General features: G+C 37.0%; 2 protein-coding genes across 11 annotated transcripts in view; one reads left to right on the top strand and one right to left on the bottom strand.

Moving 5' to 3' along the window:
• MAPK8 (mitogen-activated protein kinase 8) overlaps positions 1 to 25887 on the top strand; it is a 182595-nt gene that overhangs the window by 56372 nt on the left and 100336 nt on the right. The gene's annotated exons all lie outside the window — the stretch shown is intronic.
• FRMPD2 (FERM and PDZ domain containing 2) overlaps positions 736 to 25887 on the bottom strand; it is a 71393-nt gene continuing 46241 nt past the window's right edge. For 2 of the 10 annotated variants that reach the window (XM_032116198.1, XM_032116199.1), the window contains exons 30-47: positions 24101 to 24380; positions 23048 to 23206; positions 22226 to 22400; positions 20944 to 21154; positions 19744 to 19781; positions 17159 to 17245; positions 16675 to 16739; positions 15106 to 15267; positions 14450 to 14618; positions 13093 to 13169; positions 10976 to 11034; positions 10321 to 10436; positions 8264 to 8412; positions 6485 to 6575; positions 5636 to 5970; positions 3947 to 4162; positions 3616 to 3678; positions 736 to 2789 (exon numbers count right to left, since the gene is read on the bottom strand). In XM_032116198.1, coding sequence (XP_031972089.1) covers positions 2718 to 2789; positions 3616 to 3678; positions 3947 to 4162; positions 5636 to 5970; positions 6485 to 6575; positions 8264 to 8412; positions 10321 to 10436; positions 10976 to 11034; positions 13093 to 13169; positions 14450 to 14618; positions 15106 to 15267; positions 16675 to 16739; positions 17159 to 17245; positions 19744 to 19781; positions 20944 to 21154; positions 22226 to 22400; positions 23048 to 23206; positions 24101 to 24380 — 2524 coding nt within the window. In that variant the 3' untranslated portion in view covers positions 736 to 2717. Of the gene's footprint in view, positions 2790 to 3615; positions 3679 to 3946; positions 4163 to 5635; positions 5971 to 6484; positions 6576 to 8263; positions 8413 to 10320; positions 10437 to 10975; positions 11035 to 13092; positions 13170 to 14449; positions 14619 to 15105; positions 15268 to 16674; positions 16740 to 17158; positions 17246 to 19743; positions 19782 to 20943; positions 21155 to 22225; positions 22401 to 23047; positions 23207 to 24100; positions 24381 to 25887 lie in introns of those variants that run through there. The other 8 variants (XM_032116200.1, XM_032116204.1, XM_032116201.1 and 5 more) reach the window with 8 other exon arrangements.

The raw sequence follows: 25887 nt of genomic DNA, 5'->3' as shown, positions 1-25887 counted from the left end.
AACCTTTTTGTTCACATTTGCACTGCGGTTCATCCTGATTGGCAGCTAGATGGTAGAGCACAAAGGGTGATCTCAATACCACTTCTGAAGTAAGAAGTGTGACCGTAGGCACTAACTGAGGTTCTCTGCCATAACGCATCTCTTGCATATTAGAATGTGTACAAATTCCAGTCAGAGCACTTTATATACTAAATAATATCTCATCAGAAATCATCCAGAGCAGTCTGGTTATCTTTTCTGACTGAGGAAAGATAGTTTTGTGTGTAGGCAAAGAATCAGAGATTTTATCATCTGTGTTTAGTTCCCAACTTTTCCAAAACTCTGTAGACCTTGGACAAATCATCAACCACTGCCTCACTTCCCCTTATGAATGAAATGGGACAATAGATTTTCCTTTCTTTTCAGTTTATCCTGACTTGTCAAGTAGTGTGAGCTCTTTAAAGAGTGGGTTATCTTTTGTTCCAAATGAATGCATATCGGTGAGCCTCTATCTCCGGGGGTTTTCCATGTATAAAGAACACAGAAGTGGGACTCTCAGTTGTGCTGTGTGTATGGGGAAATGCTTATCAGCTTCTGGATGTGGCCACATTCCACTATACATCATCATAAAATGTGCCTTTAGAGGAAGTTTAAAGACAAGCCCCTATGAATAAAATATTTTTCCCTAGAGCTCTTATAGGTTAATAGTTAGGTATTGCAGTTTCTTTTTTATAAAAGAAATTGAAATTAAGCAGATTGTTTTCAGAAATCTTTTTAATACCTCTGTAAAACATGAGAAAATTATGTCAAACAGCAAACACATCTGTCAAACAGCTGCAAAAATGATGCACAAATAATGCTGTGAGGATTGTCTTTTGAATCCAGAATACTTGTTCTAAACCACAGAAAAAACACCTTTGCATAAAGTACAGGAATATTTTCAGTAAGAAGCTTACTAAATTACTGTGATACAAAAGATTAATTGTGCATTTATTACAGTGTAATGCATTGATTGCCTAGTAGTACACGTGTAGTAATTAAAGTCAAAGGCCAAATACCAAATGAAGGTAACAAATTTAGGAAAAAAAATGGCTGATGACATTTGACGAAATTGTGCAAATGGTCCTTTATATGCAACGTAAAGATATTAAATGAAGAATGTATGAAGAATAATGCTTTGAGGAAGGACCAAATTCAATGAATTTAAGACAAAACATTGAATTCTATTTAAGTTTATATCAATATGAATCCAGGGTTGCACCTGGATTTATTTAGCATTGCTCTGGAACTTTATCAATACATTTGAAATTAGCATCTGGCTCACATAATGAATTGCATTTCTATATTTTCCTGCCTCCAGACTATTGGAGGGCACAAAGAAAAAATGGGCCTTGGCCTTAATTATAATTGTATTACAGTGGCTTTTTCTAAAAGCCATACTTTAAATTTTTATTTAATACACCATTCTTTCTGAATTATAAACCTCTTATTTGTAATGAAAGTAAATAGGTATTTTATTTTCTTGCTTCTACTGTAGTTTTATACCCAATGCCTCTTAATATTTTCTCTTTTCCAGAAACCAAATAAGTTTTAAAAATATGTACAATTCAGTTAGATTGTTTCAGTTTCCTATGTTTACAAGTTACACTTCCAATGCACATCTAATCACTTCCATATCTCACCTTCTAGATAAGGACTTAGAAGTAGAACTATGGAAACAAATACAATCTTACAACTTGAACAGCGGATTTCTGCTCAAATCCACCCACATGAACAGAAACACTTTTTACAAGAGAAATAAACTGTACAGAGAGTTCTTTAATTTAAAGACCTGATTCAGCCCCTACTGAAACCAGCAGGACTACCCATAGATCCAGACCCTAGGTAAGAATGAGAAGATAGTTAATCAATGGAAACAATTAGGGGAAGATGAAATGTACGTATGTACCACAATGCACACACAGTTGCTTCACTTGGCTTAGTATTGCATTCCTTTTTATATGGATGTAGAATGAAAATACTGAGGCTATCAACATCTGTTCATATTGCTGGAAAAAATTAATATTCCATCCAATTATTAGAATGCTCTTCCTTTGAAGAGAACCAGGGTTAAAAGGCATCCTATTTTTTCTGTCAGTTTCTTGATTTAAGATGTCTAGTGATAGTGGTATAAACTCATGGGCTGGAGTGATGACTGGAAATGGTTCTACGTTGTTCAAGCAACCAGAGGTAACCAAATTGAGTCCTTCTATGCAAAAGCATAACTGCTGGAGTAAACATTGATTTGCAGCCCAGAAGCCAATAGTGCACAACAGTATATGAGGGACAACTAATCTTCCACCAACGCCAACAGAATCTTGGATCTTTAAAGCTGCCCTCTGGATTGCAAAGCTAATTCCAAAGGCTGCTATATCCTTGCTACAGTCTCAAAATATATTCCTAACAATTAATATGTTATTAACACAGAAAACAAAAATTCTCCATGGCAATTTACCACAGCAGTGTTGCAGTGCTGGCTGGCTGTTTCTTCATACTTTGAGCCAAGAAATAAATGACTTATACAGGACATGTTAAGCAAGGTTTTTAAATGACTTTGAAATCAGGGTAATCTAAAAAAGCATGTAATATAACACTTGTCTGTGCTGGCTTGACATCTTTAAAGATTAAAGTAGTTGCTGAGTGGTCCCTGGAGTCCAAGTGGAATAGCAACAGCAAGAGTCATATGGTAGGAATCATATTCAGTAGGAATCCACTGCTTGGAGGATCTGAAGGACTTCCAGCACAACTTCATAACAGAATAAATACTCGTCCTGTATGCGGAGACACCAGTGTGAAACACCTGGTTACATTCAACATAAATTCTAGACAAAGAAGGATGGACTAGCTGAATTTATATGTTACATGTTTATATGGTATATGTTATATGTTTATAACATCAGCATCTTTGTAATATGGATACAAAAACATATTTAAGAGAATCCTTGTTCTTTTTGTTCCATCTCTGGTAAAAGTACAGGAATGCTGTATTTTAAGCATGTGCTCAATTCTCATTTAAGACAGTGTAGGTTATATGTTTGCTTAATTTTAGTCACATGCTCAGTCATTACCCTGAAGAAAAATATATCAAAGCATGTGCTAAAATATTTGCCTATAGGAAGAACTTCTTTTAGTCTTCTCTTGCTTTTATTCTACCAATTGTTTTCTCTAAGGTGAGTTAGCTGCATCTTGTTTTTTTTCTGTGTGAAAAAATCTTTTCAGGAGTGGGTTTAGCTCAGGAGTAGAAGGGTTTACCTGGTGATGATAACTCAGCAATAGCAAGAATTTAACCGAAGGCTGTAATTTTGCAGGGTAGGTTCTGTGATACTTGCTTTTCTTCTTGCTTTAGAAAAGGAAAGGGGGGGTGCAGGGGGGTCTGGTACCTGTCCTATATTGCTGCTTTGCTTTTATTCACTTATTTAGTAAGGAACGGGCTTTCATATTTAAAACCAAACACCACTTGCTTGGAAGGCTGTTACTTTCCTCAAATGAGAGCACTAAAATTATATTTTAAGCCCCAGATTTATCAAAGCAGTGGAGCAGTACCACTAATTCAGGCTTTTAAAAAAATAACAATCTAGTTGCATATTTAGAACTTACCTTAGTTTGGATCATGCCAAAACGCTGATCTCGCAAATCTCTCACTATTTGCTTGATGTTGAACTATCAGAAGAGAACAGTTTTTATTTGGTTGATAGGCAAGTTATAAAGAAAGATTTAAGCATATTTAGATGGGGAAGCTGTGGCAGTTCTTTTAGAAATAGTATATTTGTAGTTATTATCTTTGTTGTTTAAAACAATGAAAGCTGGGTTTATTCCATTTTGTTCGGGTGAATTCTTATAGTAATTATTCTGTTCTAAGATGCCCCCACCACATTGTTGGCATCCACGCCAGTCTGTGATACTTAACAATGTTCTGTTTGATACTTACACATAAATCTTTTTCTATATAGCTGAGAAGAATTTCAACACACAGCAAAACTCCACTTCTTCCAATGCCAGTGCTGCAGTGAGCAACAATTGGTCCTGTCCTGTGAGCTTTTCTCATGTAACAAATAAATTTTACAAGCTGCTCAGCCAGTTTTGGAATATTGTGGTCTGGCCAAGTGGTAAATTGCAAATGACTTATAATGCGCTTTTCTTCTGTCTGGAAGAGAGACACCAGAAAGGTTAAAAATGATCCGTCCTAAAACCAATTTTCAGGGAATTCCACTAAAAATTTTCCTTCAGCCTCATTCTTAAAATTGTTTGTTTACAATTCTTTAGCTTTTCATACTTGACTCCATTCAGGTTTCTTTAGGTTTCAAGAAACGCACTCAGAAGACGCAGGCATAGGAAATTTACTTCATATGACTTTGACAAGACACTGAAGTTAATCTGTTGCCTTGAAAGAATGTGTTTATCTTATTTGTTGGTTAGAAAGAAAAAAACAAAAATGTTTGTTAAATTAGAACATTGCATTGCTGTTTGCTAAAACTGTTTTTGTAGCTGAACCAAGCCTTACTAATAGAAGAATAGTAATATGAGAGCCACAACAGTAAAATTGTAAATGGCTATCAGATATGAAAGAATGACTTGTGATTAAATAATCAATATGCAAATCAACTAAAAATGCTTACAAGAATAAATGAAATGTAGATAAAATAAAGAGTAATATTAATTGAATTGCCCTGGATCAACATTTCTTGTTGCCAGCTCACAAAGCCACGTTAAAATCTGAATGCTAACTATCTGGATTTTTACTATCAGAAGAATTTGAACATAAGTATGGATTTCTGCTGAAGTAGACCTGTGGCTTTCTGTGGTAGTTTGCTACTAGTTCAGTACAAACACAGCAAAGTTAACATGTTCATTGAAGCAATAACATATGGTGTTCTATCTTGCCATTTTGATAGTCTTTTGGGAAGACTCGTATCAAATGCTTTACAATGCTTCACACTCAGTGACATAAGGTGAATTTCTTCAAATAGAGAAATTGTTATCTTGATGGAAAAGGCACCAAGTTTAGTCTGGCACAGGTTTTTTAATTATGCCACTAAATAATATGTCCTGAAGAAATTTTTGCAAAGCTTTACTTAATATTGAAACAAGACTGATGGACTTATACCTACCCTGTTTTCTATGTTCTTCCACCTGGATTCTGTATTTATTAAGTTCCCAAAAAATCGCTGCTAGATTGGTAGTTTCATGTGTGTTTGTGTCTTTTCATGAACAAAAAAGTATCATTTGTTCTAAATTCTAGGATGAAAGCCACCTTTTCCCCCTGTTTCCATCCAACCACCATTACAGACTATGAATCCATTCTGACGTGGATGTGATTTGATGAGAACAGTAAGTTATTCTGCAAAACACAGAACACACCTGTTCTGTGACTATTAGAGGTCTCGTTTTTGGAAGTTCTTCTCCAAATATAGGTAATATTGGATTCATTGCTTGTACAATGAGCAAAAAAGAAGCATCTCATTAACCCTAATTTCAAGCCTGTTATTCAGATTTTTGCATCCTTAAAAAGTACGGAGCACACGTTATGGAAGAAGCAAACAATACTACTTGTATCTACTCACGTAAACTACATAATTGATTCCATCATTTATGAAAATATTAAGTCTACTTAACTTACCTGCTTGTTGATCATTTGTATTTTTCTAATTATGAAGTACTCCAGAATCTGGTAACTGTGTAGCTTGAGATAGAAATTAGCCAGGTCTTTACAGTCATGGGGAGGTTCAGGCCAGTATTGATGACATTTCACTTGCCCTAGCTCCACTTCTTTTGTCATCATGGCAATTACATCCGATTCACTCTCCCAGACCATTTGCCAGAAATCAGCCATAGTGGATGGCAGAGGCCCTTGGGTTATAATATAAAAATGTTCCTCTTCTCCAACATTCATTCTAATGTAACTTGCATTAATGTAGCCATTCTTTTCTCCCAGAGGAACTCGTGTCTTATCATCTGTACAGAAACAGAAAGACGCTATTTCAGCTGTGGATCTGAAAGAGTTCTACCATCTCAGGATATAGGAAATGTCAGTCTCTCCAGAAAAGTATGCCTCTGGATTCTGGAATATATTTGACTAGTAGCACTAATATTAATCACTGCCAGTAGGAATTCCCACGGATATATTGTATGGTTCATTGCAGCTTTATTTCTCTTAAGGTACTTGTGTAACACTGTGAAAAGCCTTCTAATTACCACAGAATTGTTTTGCAGTGTTCCAAAGTAGTGTACCCAATGCTGCTTTTCATGTATTGCATAGGAACACTGTCACTGGATATTGGTGTTATAAATCAGGAAAACCTCTAAGAATATTTGTACTGCATACTGATATATAGAGGTGCTACAAATTTTTGCGTGTGTTGTCCTGCTGCTGCAGTTTAGAAAGACATCAGGGGTCCAGAAAGTTTTCTCCTGTTTCTCTGATGACTTTGTTCACCAAATGTATGTTCTCATTTCTGTGCATACTTACATGGAAGGATATCTCGGTATCTGTTTTTATTCTGGTTTTCTGGTGCTTTGCCAGTTCTGCAGTCATCTGTTGGTTTCACATGTTCTAAAGCCTAGATCAAAAAGAAATAGTCAATCCATGTTGTTCACATCCTCAACAGACAACTTTTATAGTGTCAGTGTGAGCAAACTGTATATGACCCAATACTGGGAAATAGACCTATTACAGAAGAGAATCATACATTATTCTCAAAAATTCTAGGCAAGGAATTAAAGTTGCTTTGTATTTTCTTCAGCCTGCATAATATTTCTGAAGTTTTCAAGTGATATTTCCAACCCTCAACCTCAGAACCTGTCAACACAAGACCCTGTTGTATGTTGCTGTATTATAGGTGTTTGAAATACTGTCTTGGCCAAATATTGGCATTTATGATTGATAATACACTGACTAAAGCACTAACTATTGCACTATTAACAGTGCAATAATGACAGTGAATACTTTTCAGTGATGGAGAAAGTGATGAATATAGGGAGCAGCCCCAGTGATATTAAGTGCAAATCATACAGCCATTAAGTACTTCACAGCAGATTTAGGGGAATGGAATGCAGTGTAGTCAGAAGCAGGAATGTGCAAGTTCATTTCATTTACAGTTTTGGGTTATCTTGACATTTTTTTATTCTTCTACCTATTTGCTATGCATTGCACAATGCTCAGCCATCACATTCTGCCACTATACATTTATATGAACTGAAGTACATGTGACAGTTCTTGAACACTTTAATCAGTTACTACAGCTTTTACTCAGATAAAATATCCACTGGCTTTGGTAACTGGCACTTTGCTTATTAGATCTTTATGCTTTCTGTGCAGCTGTGTGACTCAGCTCCTAGTAAGGTATACCTACATCAGTAATGCAATGGAATGAATGAAAATTAATACATGCCCTTGAGCCTTCAGGGAAAGTCAGCAAATCGTATACACTTGAGCCAGTGGGATTTTGTACCCAGAAAGTCAGAGATATAAAGGCAAGTGGAAGAAACTGATAACATTGCAATTACTATTGAAAAGTGGCAGCAATCCATTTCACTGGTAACGAGCATGTCCTTTAAAGGAAAATCCAGTACTATGTTGAAGAATTATGAAATAATCTGGTTTTTGGGAATTTGATGATAACTGCATACTCTATTTATGTTCTGAAACAAGAGATTTTATAAGCCTTCCTAATGTTACTTTTTTTCATGATTTATGTGCAATCAGATGTTTTCATTATCTATGTACATTTTTTTTTGTAATTTCACTAAGTCCCTGTCCTTAACAGCATCTTGTGGCAATGAGTTCTATGGGTAATGGGAGCATTGTTTGGAACATTTTTGTTTCAACTGTTTCTACACCAGTGAATCCCTAGCAGCATGGATTTCCTGCTTAGGTGCAGCCCCTAGGATAGCTCTTAGGCAGATGTTCAGCAAAGCTAAGGGGGTAATAGGAAGAAGTCAGTCTAGGAAAAAGTGATTCCTAATCTGCATTATGAATTTGACATTATTTGTTTTCATTCTACATGGGCAATATCTTTGAACTGGGAATGGTATGAGGCTGACATGCATGGAAAGAGAGAGATCCAAATGCTGTACTATCACCCAAACAGCAGAGTAGAAACCCCATTTTGGCAGGAATAATTGTCAGTGAAAAAGGATTCAGTAAAGATGTACAAGTTGAACTCCCATCCAGTATCCAGAAGGCTATTAAAAGTCACTTTCTTAGCTGTGCTGAATTGTTAGTTCTTAAAAAGTAATCACACTTTACCATAAACTCCTTTAGCACCTCTTGATTCTCAATCTGCAGCTGAAGGCCTTGAATAAGACCTGTTATGCCCATCCTTGGATCTACTCCGCTCTGTGATGGTTTCAAGTTAATTAACTGAGTCAGTTCATCTCCAGAAGCAAAGGTTCTGTCTATGTATCAACAACAACAAAAAAAAGCAAACAAAATAACCAAAACACAACAATAAAAAACCAAGAAGCTTGTAATTACTATTGTTCATAGTGCAAAATCTTGGCTTTAAAAACTAGGGAGCTGCAGTATGTATATATATTTTGCTGCTTATATTGTAGAAGTGAAATGTGAGAAAATGGAAGAAAATATTTTCATCTTACTTATGTTCACAGCAGAAAGAAGAATAAGTCAGCATCATGGATACAACCAGCACCACATTTCATGTTATTTGGAAGCAGATCCAACTACTGCAAGTTATTGCCTCACAGAGTTTCTAAATACAGTCTGTTCTAAATAAACTGTTCTTGCAGAATTGTAGACTTTAATGCTAGTTTATACTGGTATAGGAGACTCTGGCCACATCTTCACAGGGAATCATCTTCATGTTTCCAGCACTTCCATGACAATGAGTATTGCCACACCCCACTGCTAGGAATAGCTACAGCAAATTCTTCCTTCCTAAAGTAAGCAAATGTATTTTTCTTTTCATCTTACCTCACACTCCCCTTCAAGAACAAGATATGAACTATCTTTGATGCACCAAAGGCAGGATTCAGTTTTACTACTTAGCTCATCCTGAAATATGTGTTCTGATCCAGTACTTGACAGATTAAGAAAATGGATAAACATTGCATCTCCAGAAATATCACTACTCTGCTGGAGAAACTGAAAAACTTTTGTTCCCATGTTAAATAAAAACAGTAGCTTGTTATGTAAAAAATAATGGTTTGAGGCAGAGGAATTACGGAATTTGGGTTTTTTAGTCATAGGCTACTCTTTGCAAAGGATAACATGCCAGCTGTCTGAAAGAAAAGCTGATTATATGTTCCACAGGCTTGTTGCAGGGTGAAGACAAGAAGCAATGCTCTGCTTTCCTCTTGTAAGATATCATTGCTGCTCTTAACTAATTTCTGTTACAATAGAGTTGTGCTTCCTGTGTTTTTGTCTGGGCTACAACTTGCCCTTGCCTTGCCTGAGCTTCTAAGACACTTTCTGTTTACATTCCATTCTCTAACCCGCAAAGAGGCTCCTATTATCTACTTGAGAGTGCCAGTGAAGACAGATCCCCACTCCAGACAGAGCACACTCTTTCCCATACACCTCTCCTTTCAGATCAAGTGGAATTAAAAAACCCCAAACTCTGAGCAGGTAGTAGTTGGTAGATGGGTTATCATTTTCTGTTTGCTGGCCAGCAAGGCTTGGTAATGTGAGGGAGATAACCGTGTTTTATTTCTGATAAGAGCCATCAGCAATTCATTGGTTCCACAGGGTGAGAAGAAGCAGGGAGAGAGAGCCACCTGCACTTCATAGAATCTGTGAGATACTGCAGCATCCTCAGTATGATTCCTTTCACAAATTATTCTCATTTGGAGCAGAAGGAGCATACTTTTCATAAAGGAACAATTAGGCAGATTCTTTTTGTAAACTCTTCTGGTGTCAGAGGGGCTTTGGCACCTGAGCTGTGAAAGTGCTTCAGTACATGCTTAAGCACATCATTTCTAGAGGTTTTAATGAAATTGTCATGGGGGGTGAAATTCAGTGATTCTGGGAACAAAGTCTTGAGAGAGAATTTGACCCTTCATTCTGCATTTTAAGTGTTTAATTTACTTTTTTTTGGGAAGTTGTATGGGAACAGAAAGACAGAGAGGAGAGACCTCCGGATGTATGTCTCCTTTTAGAGGTACAAAGGTTTGGATGGCCTTCCTGTGCATCAGTGGTGAAGACTGTGTCTTGAGTACCCTGGTCTTTGAGACTGAAAGAGCAAATCCTTAGCTTGTATACAAGGGACTAGTGTCATCCTCAATGTACATATATGGAGGTGCTGGGCTATACTGTTGAAGAAACAAGACAAATCTTTTCATGATTACTTCTAGGTAGAACAGGAATCCTGTGGGGCACAACATCATCTTCATTATTCCAGCTGCCTGACTCAGACTGTTGATTTTCTCTTCTGCAGCTTTCACATTCTGCACATTTCTGTGACCTGTAAAACAATGTTAGTTGAAGTGGCAGAAGCTTTGATAATCTGAACCATACCAAGATTTTGTGTTTAATCTATTTTTGATCACTTTTAACTTTCTTGAGCAACTACTTTCAAGAATTAATCTGAACTCTGAGGGTCATAAGTTCAAGGAGTTGTAGTAGCATTTTGTCTGGAGTATTGTTTGCAAATATAGCTACTGAAAAATACTGTTATCGGTATGCGATTGCTGTTGGGTTTTTTCAGAGATAAGAACATACTCTGAATAAAAAGATGCTCAAAAGGACTGGAAGTAAGGTTTCTCACAGCTAGAAAAAATTTTTCATGTATTTCATTTTTAGCCCTTACACCTGGAAGCTTCAGTTCTCTTGTCTTAGTACTTGTGTGGAAGCGGTTTAGCAGCTCTTCCTGCAGGTGGAGCTGCATTCCAATAGACCCGTGCTTCTGTTATTTGCGTACCATATTAGGACAGAGCTGAAAATATAAGAATAAATTATCCATACTATTTATTTTAATAGTTTTACTTCATTCGAAAGACTTACCTGTCTGAAATGTTACTCTTCTGGCCTCGCAGAGGAGATTCGTCTGTATTTTCTGGATCCTGCAGGTTTCAGATAAGAAAAGTCAGTACGCAGAAACATCAAGAACATAGTTACTTTCATCAACACTCTTTCTTATTTCTGACAGAAATGTGTCCTTCACTCAAGAAGGAAAGGGAAAATAGAATAGTTCCCACTTTCAGAAGAAAGTGTGTATTGCAGTATCTAGTCAGAGTAAAAAGCCTTATCAGCTGCATTTGTAAATTTCTGAACAATAGAACAATACAGTCTAGAGACACCTCTACATCTCAGCATGCACGACTGAACTTTGAGAATTTTTTTATATCCTCTCTGATCTCAGAAAGAAAATGCAATCACAGGAATCATGAGTCACACTTTTCCCCTCCCACTTCTTGGCAGCAGGAAGATCCAGTGTCTGGGATGGAACTGTTGGTAATAATTTCCTTTTTTTATCTTAGACACAATGATGCCAATGGTAGAAGCAGGGTGCAGCTGCTCCGCTGAAGAAGCACTCAACTAACAGAGAAGGCAGACCCTTGATGACCCTCCATATGCAATAGAAGCAATAGTATTGGTGGCTGTTTTTCCATCCTAGAGAATAATAACTAGGTTCTGCATTTAAGTAATGATGCAGGATCTGCTGTTAGCATGTGGAAGTACCTTCTTCTCAGCTGTAACACTTGATAGATAATTATTTAAATTTTAGTTCAAATTGGTGTTTCTTCTTTCACTGCTTAATATTTCGGATGCACCCAGAAAACACCCTGGCATACTACACAGTATGAACTACTGAATGCCCCAGAGAACCCTAATGGTAGCTCCCACTTATACCTTATTTTCTTACTTTTGTACATGTATTTCCCCATTAGAATAGGGACATTTATAGCTGCTGATTTAAGCATAAATTCATCTACCCAGTTTCTGCACCTACTGGTTACATAGATCAGAGACTGCTATATTGATTTAGGTTTTCGATTTGCAAAGAAAATGTGTTTTACTGCTTCACTTTTACTCTTTTTTTTAGTAGCTTGTCATTTTCAAAGTCTACATCTCTGGAGTAGATGGCAGCTGTGCTCTATAAAGTAAAGCAGAAATAGTTTCTATTCATAGGAGACAACTAAAGGCAAGCTGGAAATAATGAAGAAGAGAGAGGTTAATGGAACCAATTCAGGAAAAACACTAAGCACGTGCTTAAATTTAGGCTTGTGCTGTGCTCAACTAGATAGACTTAACCACATTGTTTAAAACTAAATATTTGCTTTAATACCTCGCTAACTCAGGGATCTGATAGGTAACCTGTAACCTTACTACTATCTCTTACTTCTCATTGGTATTATTTGTTGGGTGTACTTCTTTGTCAGATCATAGATACAACCTTATTTTGATTACATTTCACCAGTCTCTAAAAGTAGTTCCAACACCCATTTCAGCAGAATACTTAAACTTCTACAAACAAATTCCTCTTCAAGGTTTTCTCAGCTTATTCATGTCAAGGATTCTAACAATTTTTCTTTTTCTAGTTCGATTATATTACTTGAATCAGGGTTTGGATTTTTTATGCGTTTTCTGGAGGATAAGAAGACCTAAATTTCTCACATTTTCTGAGGCGTTTTACCGTTTTAAACTTAGAAATAATAGATGCTGTGAAATTTAATGTGGGATGTCTTGCAGAACTTACTAGGATTCAAAAACATAACCATGTTTGAAGAAATTTAGATGCATTTGAATTATGAATATTAGTGGAGACAGTTGAATAGAAATCTTTTAATGTATATGGTTCAGAAATACTGAAAGAATGGTAAAATTAATAAATTATTCATTTCAGTATTATAAAGACTCTGAACAATGCATATGCATATGCAACCTTTCTTCCCTCCACTCTTTTAGCATATGTATTATACTTATCATACACTCTTATCTCAGTGGAATCCTGACTCACTCAAATGTCAGCAGCTCCAGTCATTGCAGCACACTTCCCTTACATTAAACTTTTTTTCATTAAGAAGGTGTGGTTCTTGCCCACATTGCAGCAAACCCATGTTGTAAACAAACATATGAGTACATTGCCTGATAACATCTGAAAACTTCTCTGATTTTACCTTGTTGCACATTTGGTCGTAGCCTTCTTCCTTGAAACTGTAAACAGGCAGAGCTTGCAGGCTTTCCTCACCACTTGCTGAATACCAGAGAACAAAACCAAAATCAAATGCATGAAAATACAGGTCCATTTCTTCTCTGCTGCTTACATCAAAGGACTTTGACCTCAGATGAGGCACTGAGATACAGTGTCTTAAACTGGCATAGAATCTCCCTTTCGTGAATGCTCTCGGAGGGTTAGTACAGGACAAATGCCATATGTCACCACTGAAGAAGCCAGCATAATTCAGACTGCCAGAAGATACACTGAAATAAAGCCCTGTATCAACAGCAGCTATAAAAAAACCTGAAACAATTTAAATCTTCCCTCCCTAACCTAGCTCATTCTTTCACAGTGCTAAGGTAAGGGGCAAGTACCGTAGATTAACTTTGCTGCCAGTACTTCTATAATACCATTGTATTTTGCAGGAAAAGTTTAAAATTCCCAGGAACTATGTAATTCACCCATGTCATGTAAGAAGAAAATGGCAATGGCTGTGTCTTCTTGGCTAAGAATACTTGAAACAAAGCATCCAATTTGTAACCAGCAGGCCAGAAGGAGGAATTCTATACCCTTCCCACTTAAGTTTCTCCACATTTTAGGAAATGTTTCAGTATTCAAAGAAATAGAAAGCTGAGGACTGTAACTCCATAATCCATTGGTAATGTTATATCCTTGCTTCCACTCCCATCTTTTATTATTATTTAATTTTTAAGTACTTAGGAGAGCAGAGCATAGAGCACAAAGTTCTTCCATAGTATTAGTCATCTCTCTAAGTGCTACCCTATGCAAGATGGGTGTGCTCTCAAATGAATAACAATAGACCTGGGAGCAGAGGCTTCTGGATTTGAACATGAACAAGCACAGAAGAGAGAGGATCTGTCTGCCAGACAGAACAGGAGGCGTAGTGCTTCCAGGAGATAAGTAGGAGTGATGGGATGTGAAGTTTGTGGGAGAAGTATTTTAGCAACTGAGTCAAAAATGGGCTGTGATTCCATCAGCGAGTTGTATAAAATGGGGTAAAATCAGACCAACATTCTTGACTTAAAAACTTAAGCTGAGTTAAAGCATCTTTGAGGGTCTTACAGTTTTGTTCCTAGACTGTTCCTAGATTTAAAAATCACACTTGGGCATGCCTTCCCTGCGGTCCTATGTCTGGAGGAGTTTAGCCAGAGCTGCAAGTCAGGGTGAAGAATGTGTTTGCACCTACAGCTATGAAACAGGACTAACTCTAAAATTGACTTGACTAATACCAAAGTTGAATTCAGGCAACGCATAATCCCACTTCTGTCATATGGTGAGGGGATGTAGCTGCTTACCAGGCTCTGCTTTTGTGTTGGGGGTGGCAGCTCTGTTGCTCTGGTTGCCTGAATAAGCCCAATGCAAAGCCACACTTCGGCAGACAGTGAGTTGAACAGTGCCTTGAGCCTTGCGCAGTAAATCTGTAACTGTTTGGCGTGGCAGACCAGACACAAAAGTCTCATTCACCTGAAAAATACAATGATGTGTATTTCCAGATTCCTGTAACACAAAGCCTTTTTCTAATCACATGTCCTAGGACTGAGCAATCTTTATATAACTTCTTTGAACTTCACGTGTCCTCAATTTCCTAACTTGCTTGATCCTGCATCTCTATGTCTTTATACCATGATTGCCAGCAGGACCACAAAAGTATAGTCTGAGATAGTAAGTGGGCATTCCCCCATTCTTCAGAGAGAAGATGAAGGAGAGATGGAAGTAAATGAAAACCAGAAAATCAAACAATTTTGAAACTGGTGGAGGGAGAAACAAAATAATTTGAGGTAACAAACAGGACAACCCTCTGACCACCAGGAGCCAAGGGACACCACCTTCTACATGTTACTGTGCAAAGCAGCATCAGATGTCAAATCTGCACCACCTTTATATTGAACAGATGCTCATTATAGAGTAACTAGAGAAAATGTAGGCCAAAGCAATGAAGAACAAACATTACCTTAAGCAGGATGTCACCAACTTGAAGTCTCCCATCTAGATCTGCACTGCTGTCCGGGCTGATGGCTTTTATTAAGATAGCCCTGCCATTTTTTCCACCTACCAGTGCAAATCCTAGGCTTCCATTTTCTGCTTTTTCCAGTTCAATCTTAATAATGAAATCCTACAATAGACAAGGATGCAGTCTAAAGTGGAGTTTATTTAGGGCTGTATTTTGTTTGCATTTTTATTACCAAAGATTCCCATTATGCTTCACAGTCTTCACTGTCTGATGGAGATTATGGGATATATCCTACTCTTGAATAGATCTATGGAGCTTCCAGGGATCAACATAACAGCTGCATGTATGTATCAGGATGAAAATAGTACATACTTATTTTCATACTCTTTTTAGTAATTGCTGCTGGGGAAAATAACACCTTAAAAGCAAAGAAAGGTGTACTTCTGTAATCCTTTTATAATGTTTCAAATGAATCACCTTAATTGACAAATAAGGCATTATTATCTCCAGCATGACAGTAATGCCGTACATAGTTCATTCTCTTATTTTTCTATAATTTAAATCTTGTAATCCCAACATTCCCATTTCTTTTGCTTTGGCACTTCATTTGCTTTGAAAATCAGCTGCTTTTTTAGGGTCAAGTACTATGTCAGAAATAGCAGCAAGCTAGAAATGCTTATGACTTGCAGCATGACTAGTTCCAATGCCACAAATATCAGCCTTGGAAATTATTTTTGCAAGTTGAACAGATAAACTATCATGGATTAAATCATGCAGAAGAAGCACTAATAGTGATGACATAATCAAAAGTGAGAAAGTTGTTCCAATTTTTTTTGCCAGGTTGGAGGTCTAATTTTAACAAGAGACAGCTTTATTTTTGCAATCCACAATCAAGAGAAAACTAGTTAATCTATCCACATGAAATATCAGTCCTAATTTGGATAATTTCAATTAACCTTTCCATGTGTTTTCACCAACAGAAGTGATGTTTGCACTTGTAAGAATTTTCAAGCACTGTATGCTGAGCATGGAAATAACTTTTTTCTCCTGAGAACAATTCCTGTGTATTTAGGAATTCATAATTTAATAATAAATAATTTTTAAAATGTATTACTCTTGCCAAATTCAAAACATATTGGTCTATGTCAGTGCTACATAATACTCCAAAGATTTGGGGTAATTTTACTCTCTTTTCAAATGTCCATCTGAAAATTGCAGAATGAAACATATTAATCTCAGTTTTCAAAGACTGTTGTGGAAAATGTTTCACAATTGCACATATTTTCCCCAGAATCCCATGCTGTGACATTCTGTGTCTTTCTCCTGTGCTATTTTCTTTCTAAGCATTGAAAAGTATTAACAGAAGAGTCTGTCCCCAGGAAGTGCTCAGTGCATTCTACTCTGTGAATGCTGAAGCAATTCAACCCTTACAGGATACTCTCCAAATGCATTATATTCACATTTTCAAAGAGAGGAAAAAAATACATTAAATACTGTTATTGAAAAAATCTCACTCCATATAGCTCACTTCACTTGATGAACCACCTCACACCTCAGAGTGTCACTTACTTTACATTCTGGAGAATTGGGGGTGTTCTGCTGAGCATCACAGTTTGTTTCCTCCAAATGTTTCTCTGAGAAAAAGCAACAACAATTTTTAGATAGTTGTCCTGGTAAAATATTCTATAGTATAACACTCAAAATCTTATTCAGGGACATAATAAAACATTTTATATTTTATATGTGAAATAAAAAATAAATCCTATGGATTTATGTGGCCTAAAACTCCTAAAATGTGAACTGCACTGTGACTTTTTACCTCTCTGTGAGCAGGTTCCAAAACAAGCTTTAAAAACTGTGTGCTGCAGCATAAGAGACACCAGATGGACAACAGTAATCTATAAATGTTCTCTGAAACTCTGAGGGAAGCAGGTTTTTTTATGAAGAGTTAATCTTTCCCAGGCAATGCCCTTATCACCTATAGACTTATTTCCTTTCAAAGAGAAGGCACAAAATTTTACAATTCCTAATTGAAAAATGCAAAATTCCTTACCATGTTGATGCAGCAGATGCTGTTCCTGGGAGTTCAGGTTTTCATCTGACAAAGAAATATTGGCTTTCTCTGTTTCAGCTGGTGGCCCTAAAAATACACACATATGTTTGTTCTGACAGGCCTCCTGCTAAACTTCATGTACACATGGAATGTAATCTCTGTGCTTATATTATTAAACAAAGCATCAATATCCAATATCGATACTATATGAAACAGTGTGAGACCACTGCATGATTAAGTTTGCCAATTTGCATAGAGATATAAACATTTCAGTCATGAATTGCAGAGATATTGCATCTCAGCCATTGCTATTTCAAAAATTGTAACAACAATCAGAGATCAGACTGAGTCATTCTAGACATGTGGCAATGATCAGGCAGATGAAGGAACACTCCCACCTCTACCCAGCCCCCCCCAGTTTTGTGCTTTTGCTTTATCATATTTTGGTGATCGTAGCTGTCTTCCACGAAGTACTCTTAATGTGTGAATTACAGAAAATAATGAATGTCCTGTACTTTAAAAAAAGCTACCTGTTGTAATTGCAATTTTGGTATGTGTTCTTGTAACTAAGAGAGCCTATAAAAATGAAGGCTTGCTTTCTTAATAACAAATTATTACAAATTTATCTATAAATCTATCTGTGATTAAAGCAAATGGAACACCAAATACAAAATTACTATAGGTTTTTAAAAGTACCTGTAATGGGGAAGAATCATAGAATCATAGAATGGTTTGGGTTGGAAAGGACCTTAAAGATCATCTGGTTCCCACCCTCTGCCATGAGCAAGGACACCTTTCACTAGACCAGGTTGCTCAGAGCCCCATCCAGCCGGGACCTGAAGATTTTCAGGGATGAGGTGCCCACAACTTCTCTGGGAAACTTGTTCCAGTGTCCCACCACCTTCACAGTAAAGAATTTCTCCCTACTATCTAATCTAAACCTGCCCTCTTTCAGTTTGATGCCATTCCCCCTTGTCCTATCGCTACGTGCCTTTGTCAAAAGTCCCTCTCCAGTACCCCTTTAGGTACTGGAAATTGCTTTAAGGTCTCCTTGGAGTCTTCTCTTCTCTTGTCCAGGCTGAACAGCTCCAACACTCCCAGACTGTCTTCATAGGAGAGGTGCTTCAGCCCTCTAGGCATCTTTATGGCCTCCTCTTTAAATTGCTTCCACAGGTCCACGTGCTGGTTATACTGGGGACCCCAGAGCTGGATGCAGCACTCCGGGTGGGGTCTCACAGAGTAGTGGGGCAGAATCCCCTCCCTCAGCCTGCTGGCCACACTGCTTTTGGTGCATCCAAGGATGTGATTTCTGGGCTGTGATTGCACATTGCTCAGTCATGTTGAGCTTATCATCAACCAACACCCTAAAGTCCTTCTCAGGGCTGCTCTCAATCCATTCTCTGCCCAGCCTGTGTTTGTGCTTGAGATTGCTCTGACCCATGTGCAGGATCTTACACATCTTCTTTTATAGGAGAGGCAGGTAACTGTGCCAGTGTAGAGTTCATAACTCTGTATCAGAGGTGGATCAGGCCTGGTTATCTATCTGAAGATGTCTTGAGAAATCTTGGAATCTGCAAAGCTCACACAAGACTGTGTGAGCAAGATTCTACTGGGATATACATTTGCCGTGCTTTAGTTCTATCGTGTTAACTGAGAGTACACATAACTTTATCCTTATCTTGTAAGAAAATTCCTTCAGTTTATAGAAACAAACACATGGCTATGTGTGGTAAAGTAGGAAATCTGTAACTAACTTGATGTGGAATAAGTTCTTCAGGTAACCATATGCCAGTATTCGGATGAGTGTAGGCATGTGAACAATTGTGGTCCAGGGTTACTTTTGTAGGTCATCTTTGCATGATTTAGAAAAACCCATTGACATATCCATTTAGGTAAATGAAACTGGGGTTAGGGCTGACAATGCGGCCAAATGTGCATTGGAAAGTACTACTTGCATAACTAACACCTTTTATATGTGCTGGCCTAGATGCGATACCTCTCCTTCCTCCTGAGGGTGCAGGTGCAACCTGTGCTTGCTGAGACTCCTTCCACTGCTAGAGCAAATCTGGTCAAGTCTTTGTAGTGCACATGATTACTGAAGTTTTGTATCAGTTAGAGTATCAAATATCTCGCTTGACAGGGATATTTATATTAACTAAGAGATATTGGTGCTGCCTGCTTCTGATTTTATATAGTTTATTGATAACAGTTTAAAAAAGTTGTCTAGGTGATGAAGTAGTGGCTGATATTAAATAGTGGCTCAAGAAGTGCTGGAAGACTCCTCAGAGAATAGTTTCAGTCAAAACAGATGTTGAAATATAACCACATAAAATTCCTACTTAATAACAAATTTAAAAAATAGAAACTAAATATGTAATAAATTATTTTTTTACAGAGAACTATACGTTTTATTTCTGTCCTTAAACAGCTACCAAATTTTCTTCAGACCCTTAAAATGGCCATAACAGAAATACTGAATGCCAAGTTACAATCTGTTAATAACTTTTAAATCAATGAATCTATGCTTATTTTCAAAATCAGAAGCAAGTTTTGAACTAAAACTCAAAAATATTAGCCTTACTTACTATTTTCCTGCTCTATAGGAACCACTGGATTGCCATTTCTGGGGGCAGAAAAAGTGAAATGTGAGCCATTAAGAGCTGCATGCTTTGTAAAGCACATATGAAAATTATTTTTAGAAAGTCAATTGTCTAAATAGTAGTTGGGCTTCTATGATTTTGTTAGTGGTGCTTTCCTAAGGAGAATTTATATCAGTATATGAAAATATTTGACTATAGTGAAACATTTTGTTGAAATGTGTTGGGGAAAAAAATAGGCATGTTAAATCACCTGGCCCAATACAGAACTGCTTTCTGGTACATCTTGAATTCAGCTTTGGTTACCCACTGTATAAAGTGGGAATGCTCTTTTGTAAGCTCCTTTACCCTCTTTCTGTTTGTCTCCTTAGTTTGTCAATTCTGACAATCAGAAGGTGCTGCCTACTAACTTGTACAGCAAGATGTATAATGAGGCAGCAGTTTCTTCTTCTGTTAGATAAGCACAAGTTAATAAAACAATGATAAAAGTTTGAACTATGTTAAGACAGCTGTGACAGCCATTCCGCCACACGCTCTGGTTATGTAACTTAGTTATTCACATGCTTTGGGTTAATATTTTACCATTCCTCTGAGATCTTTGGAAGCTATTTCTGCATCATTCCAGGACCTGTGCTGGTGTGATACCAGACTGTGGAACACAGTTAATCGAGAGTGCAGCCATGAACTGATGAGCAAAATTCTTTACAGCTGATTATTATTCAGGCCTGGAAAGATTTTCTATTCATGCTGCAGATTAAATGCTGCATTTTCAGTACCTTTCTAAAATGTTTGGCTGTTGGAATTAACTCAGAATTTCCCATCAGAGGTAGTTTCTTGCTTGTAGTTGTGAATCTGAGATTGTAAGGAGAAAGTTGACACTAGTGCCGGAAATTCAAAGATTTTCCCTAGAGAGCAACACATAGGAAAATGGTGCTCAGCCTCACAGTTAAAGGCTTTACATTGGTTTTTGGATGATGAAATTTGAAGAGTTGTCATTTGTGTTGTATGAATCTACTTGTGCTTGCTGCGTTAGTTGAAATTACAAGGAGATAAGATACCTTATGAATGTTATTTATCAGGTTGCAAGACCTTTGAGATAAAGCATTTTTCTGTTTTGTGCCGTCTGACTTGTTGACGTAAAATTTAGAAACCTGCTTCAGCATTAGGATCAAATATGCTCAGATTTACCTTGTGGCTTTGATTTGAACATTCTGGGTGGCAGCTTCACACACTCTCACTGCATCATCCAGGCTAATGCCCTCAGTCCACAGTCCACAGAGGTAAACAATCTGATCTTGTGGCTGTAAGCTGCCTTCCACACTGGCAGGAGAGCCAGGCACTATCTCTAGCACATAAATACCTTGTAACTTGCTTCCAGCTCCTCCTGTCAGCTTCAAGCCTAGAATAATGCAGAGAAAGCATCTTTTGTGGCAGCATGTTTTGAATTTAACTGTCAGTGACATAAAGTCTAGCGGAATAGATGTGAATCATTGAAATACAGGCTGAACAAATCACTGACATTATAAATAACAGTCTTGCCCCAGTAAGATGGGTGTACAAGCTGGACTGAGTGAAATGCCATTAGATGTTAAAAAAAGTATGGAAAAACTTAAATAGTGGTGTCCATCTCTATGTTTCAGTGATTGTGTAGTGCTTTATTTCACCTGATGTTCAATAGTCATTGCAATAGGACACTGAGCTGCATAGCAGCAACTCCCTCATTACCAGAACATTTAAACACCTTGCAGTGTTCAGGAATGGAGGCCTATGACAGCTGAGGAGGTGCCTACACAATGCAAATGACATTCAAAGAATCTCTGAACAAACTAGTTCCTACCTGTAAACAGGATGTTGTACATGAGCAAATATAGCCATACTGTTTCCTGAGCCTACAGTTTTATCTTTGTGCAGTACTCACAACATGCTGCAGAAATACCAAGAACTCAGATTGTAGGGATTTCTTTTATCATTTGTATTGGACAATGTAGATAAAGCCTTGTGTCTGTGGTGAATCAAGGATTCAAGTGGAGATTTTTTGAATAGCAAACTGTAGTCTCAACCTGTGGGTCATCCTTCTTAAACTTTACCTTTTCTTCAGTTTTTGTCTTTCCCTCCAAATACATATTTATGTGTCTCTGCAGGTAGTAGAAATTATTATCCAACTACCCAAAACTTAGTATATCAGCAACATAAAAATATGAGACTGGAAATCTGACAGAAATTCAGTTAATAGGGTGATAATGCAAAAATCAATTTTCCAACTATCTTCATTAGTCTAGTAAGAGATATTAGTCTTCCCTCTTAGGTGTTGCCCGAAATAAAGCTCTCATTCCTTGGTCATGGGTGATCACGAAGAGCATAAAGGTGTCAAGGTCAGTTTGGATCATGCTGATCCAAGACCACAGTTGCTTATGATTCCTTATGCTGTCATTCCTGTCCATGTACAGCAAGTACAGCATTTACTACACACCTAGCTGTCCATCGGCACCCTTTGTGAGAGTAATTTCAGGAATCTCATCTGGCCTACTTGAGGGACGTGGGTCACTGTCAGCACGACCAACCACAAGGTGCAGATCTGGAGGAGAGCTTTGCAGTAAAGTCAGAACTTCATTGCATGGTAAAGATGTGACATCAATTCCATTCACCTAAATGACAAACCAGTAAAATCATGTCACAGATCTCATTGACCATCATTTACTTCTCCCTCCACTCTGAATTTTGCATATGAACTTAAATTAGTTTTTACTTCCTTTTTATTGCTTTGCTGTGGTATTTAATGTCAGTAAATTCAATAGTTAAGATTGCAGTAATATTTCTTTTTTGAACTTTTATTTTTCTGAATGCAGAGCTTTAATAAAAATAGCTTTTTTTCCCCTTGAAACTCAAGGTCTTGTTGCAAAAAAACCAAGGAAGAGAGTCTTAAGCAATACTGAACACAAACATGGCTGAAAAAAAGTTTCATTCTTACATTACAAAGGACATAATTCCTGCATCCTTTGTGTGCACCTATTACCTTATTACATTAATTCAGTTTATGTAATTTAATTGGGAAGGCATTTAATGTCTCACTTCTCTTGCATTGCTCCTAGATTCATGTTATTTGCCTCCTCATACAATCTATTCAGTCTGAAATTTATCCAACTGAGGTCAGCAGAATAAGATTCATTGTATGATTTATTTACATACCTAAAAAGGTCATAAACTGGATGCTACCAAATTAAGAATGCCAAAACTAAATGACATTGATCTGCAAATATTTTCTCCTCTGTATAAACTTCAATAATTACTGTACCATAATGATTCTGTCTCCCCTTCTCAATCTTCCATCAGAAAGGGCAGGATCATTCAAGATTTCATCAACGTACAGGCAGGTGTCCATTTTGTTAAGAACTACAGAGAATCCATAACCATTGTTCTCTGATTTTGTCAAAGTCACAAAGATCTCCATTTCCTGTTAAAACAAGCAGAAGGTATGTCTGATGTAGGCTTTTCTGTTCCTTCATTAACATCTTCCATTATTTTTATATGCAGGAAGGAATCAGATCCTCAGAAGGTACAACAAGGGTATGCAAAAGGTGTTCTGCCATATCCCAGAATCCTGGAGGTTCATGTGGATTGATTAATAGGGCCTAATAAGGCAGAGAATGCCACCAGGACATGGGATTTGGTCATTTGGAATGTGTAAAGAAAGGCTTGGAGTCCTCTGAGCTGAAAAGCATTGCAATAGCAGGGTGCAAAGATTACTGTTGTTACTGCTATTGCTGTCCCACTCAAGAAAGTGCCTGGAGCCAAATTTTGTCCATGGTGCTCTCTAATTAGTAGGAATTCAGAGCTCATTAGTGTCAGTAGGAATGCAAGATGTTCAGCATTTGGCAGGACTGAGCCTTATATTTGAATAGTAATTAGCACAAGGCTCATAGTTTCTTATCAGGACATTACAGCAATATCACTGTAACAAAGTGATTTTCTGCATGGGCTTGAAACATGGCAGAAAAAACCCAAGTAGCTGACTCCAATTAATTTTAGAAGCTACTAGAGAGCTTTTAGGCCTTCGTACACTGAAAATAATACTGCAGAATTTTGGAAAGTTAGAGAAATAGTAAGATGTCAAGAAAAAATAAATATCCTTAAGGAAAATGGTTAAGAATTCTGGAGAGCTGGGCATAGTGGAAGGTCTGCTTTATTTGAAGCTTGTGGATATTCAGGAAAGTTAAAAAAAAAAAAAAAGTCATGTGGAAATAGCATAGAAAATTATTTTAAATGAGTGTTTAAGAATGTAACATTCTTAAAATTGTTTCTTTTCCCTTGTATTCTACCTGTTAGTAATTTGGTGCCTATCACATACCCGAGTGCAGTGTTCATTTTCTTCCTTCTCTTCCTCTGGTTCCTCCAAGTCCTCCCATTCGTTGTCACTGTCATGTGTCTCTCTAGCAAGCAGGGGTGATGATGAGGGACCACAAACACGTGGTTGTGGGGTTGCAGTGGTTGCAGAGACTGTCTCGGAGCTTCCTCCTCGTGACATTGAGCTGACAGTGAGATACTCTTCATCAATAGGGGTTAGAGAGAGAGTTTCAGGCATACATTTTGTGTTTGATAGGTCATCATGACTCTTATTAAATACGCGGCTGGAAAAGAAAAAGATTGCAGTGCTGGGGTTTTCCTCCATATGCTTTATTAGATGGCCACTGAAAAGTCTACTGCTTATATATTACCTTATTTTCATTTTAACTGATTTACTAGTTATGATATTGAATTGCTGTCTGAATCCTCCAATGGTAGTATATAAAAAAAACCCATAATCAATATTTTGCAAAGCTACTTGAAAGATTAAAAAGCTTTCATTATTTATCTTTGCAAAATCTTGCACTCTTTTAATTTTTTAAGGCATTAGTTAGTACTTTGGTTGGTTCTCAAAAACAATAACTGGACAATGCCCAGACCATTAATTATTTGATCTTCCATAAACAAATTAATTAACTTTTCTGGTAAGTGGTATTCACATTAAAATACCACTACATTTTTTATATTAGCATTTGTCTTGAAAAAGGAATGCCAGCCACACTTCTGGCTTCTACAGGTCTTTCCTTGGTAACTGGGCACAGACCACAAACATGAAATATAAAGTGGTTCCTGTTTCTTCATGAAAAGTAGAAGTCCTTACTCCTTTTTGTAAGCTTGCCTTGAAGCATATGAGTTGTCCGAAAGACATTAATGGACTTACTAAATTAATTGAATTTAAATTATTATTGAATCTATTTCACTATATTGCAGACGAAGTATTCAGCACTTCTGATGTTCAAATCCAAACTGTAATCATACATGCTGCGTTTAGTAGTTTTGGCTGTTGCCCTTAATGAACCAACTGTGGAATTGTCTCCCAAAAATTTACCATTAAAGCTTGTAAAAATGCTGGAAACACTTTTTTTTTTTTTTTAAAGTATGTTTTGTTCATATCAATCCTTATTGAAATACTGCTAAACCGCATTCATCTTAAAAACACTTAAAATGGCATGTTCATATCTAAGTCAGCCAGGATCTTTTGCTCTTTGATAGAAGTGAACTGTCCATCATCTCCTAAGCTAATATAGACAACTAAAATGGAAACAAATTGCACATCCTATATGAAATCACAGATCTCCATAAAATTCATATCAGAAAATTTATACATTTGCATGAAATGTTTTGAGCAATCGGAAGAAATTTCTTCATTAATCAAAAGGAAGACCTTTATTAATGCCTATTTCCTTCTGGGGATTTTTTATGGTTTTAGCTGGAAAGATTTAAATTGAGATTATGTTTAAAATACTGTTTAAAATGCATGCCATCTTAAACTTCTCTGGCTGCTTTTTAAAAACACAAAAGCTTATACTAAATGATACTGAAAGTGTATCAAACAAAAACATTTATTTCAGAACTTCCTCCTTGGGAAGAATCCAAAACTTTTCTTGGAATTGATATCTTCCCACAATAAACATAGTTTTGTTGAATCTGTATTATCTCTTGGCAAATATGTTTGCTGCAGACATATTTCGGCTGGTTTTACTCTCAGAAGTAAAGAAGCAGATAATTAAGCGGGAACTTCATTCATGAATTGAGTGCAGCTTCTCCACTCAACAAAGAGAAGCTAAAATT

Source organism: Corvus moneduloides, chromosome 8, assembly GCF_009650955.1.
Source record: "Corvus moneduloides isolate bCorMon1 chromosome 8, bCorMon1.pri, whole genome shotgun sequence".
Classification (NCBI taxonomy): Eukaryota; Metazoa; Chordata; class Aves; order Passeriformes; family Corvidae; genus Corvus; species Corvus moneduloides.
The sequence above is the reverse complement of the archived record's forward strand: the minus strand, read 5'-3'. Positions and strand labels throughout refer to the sequence as shown.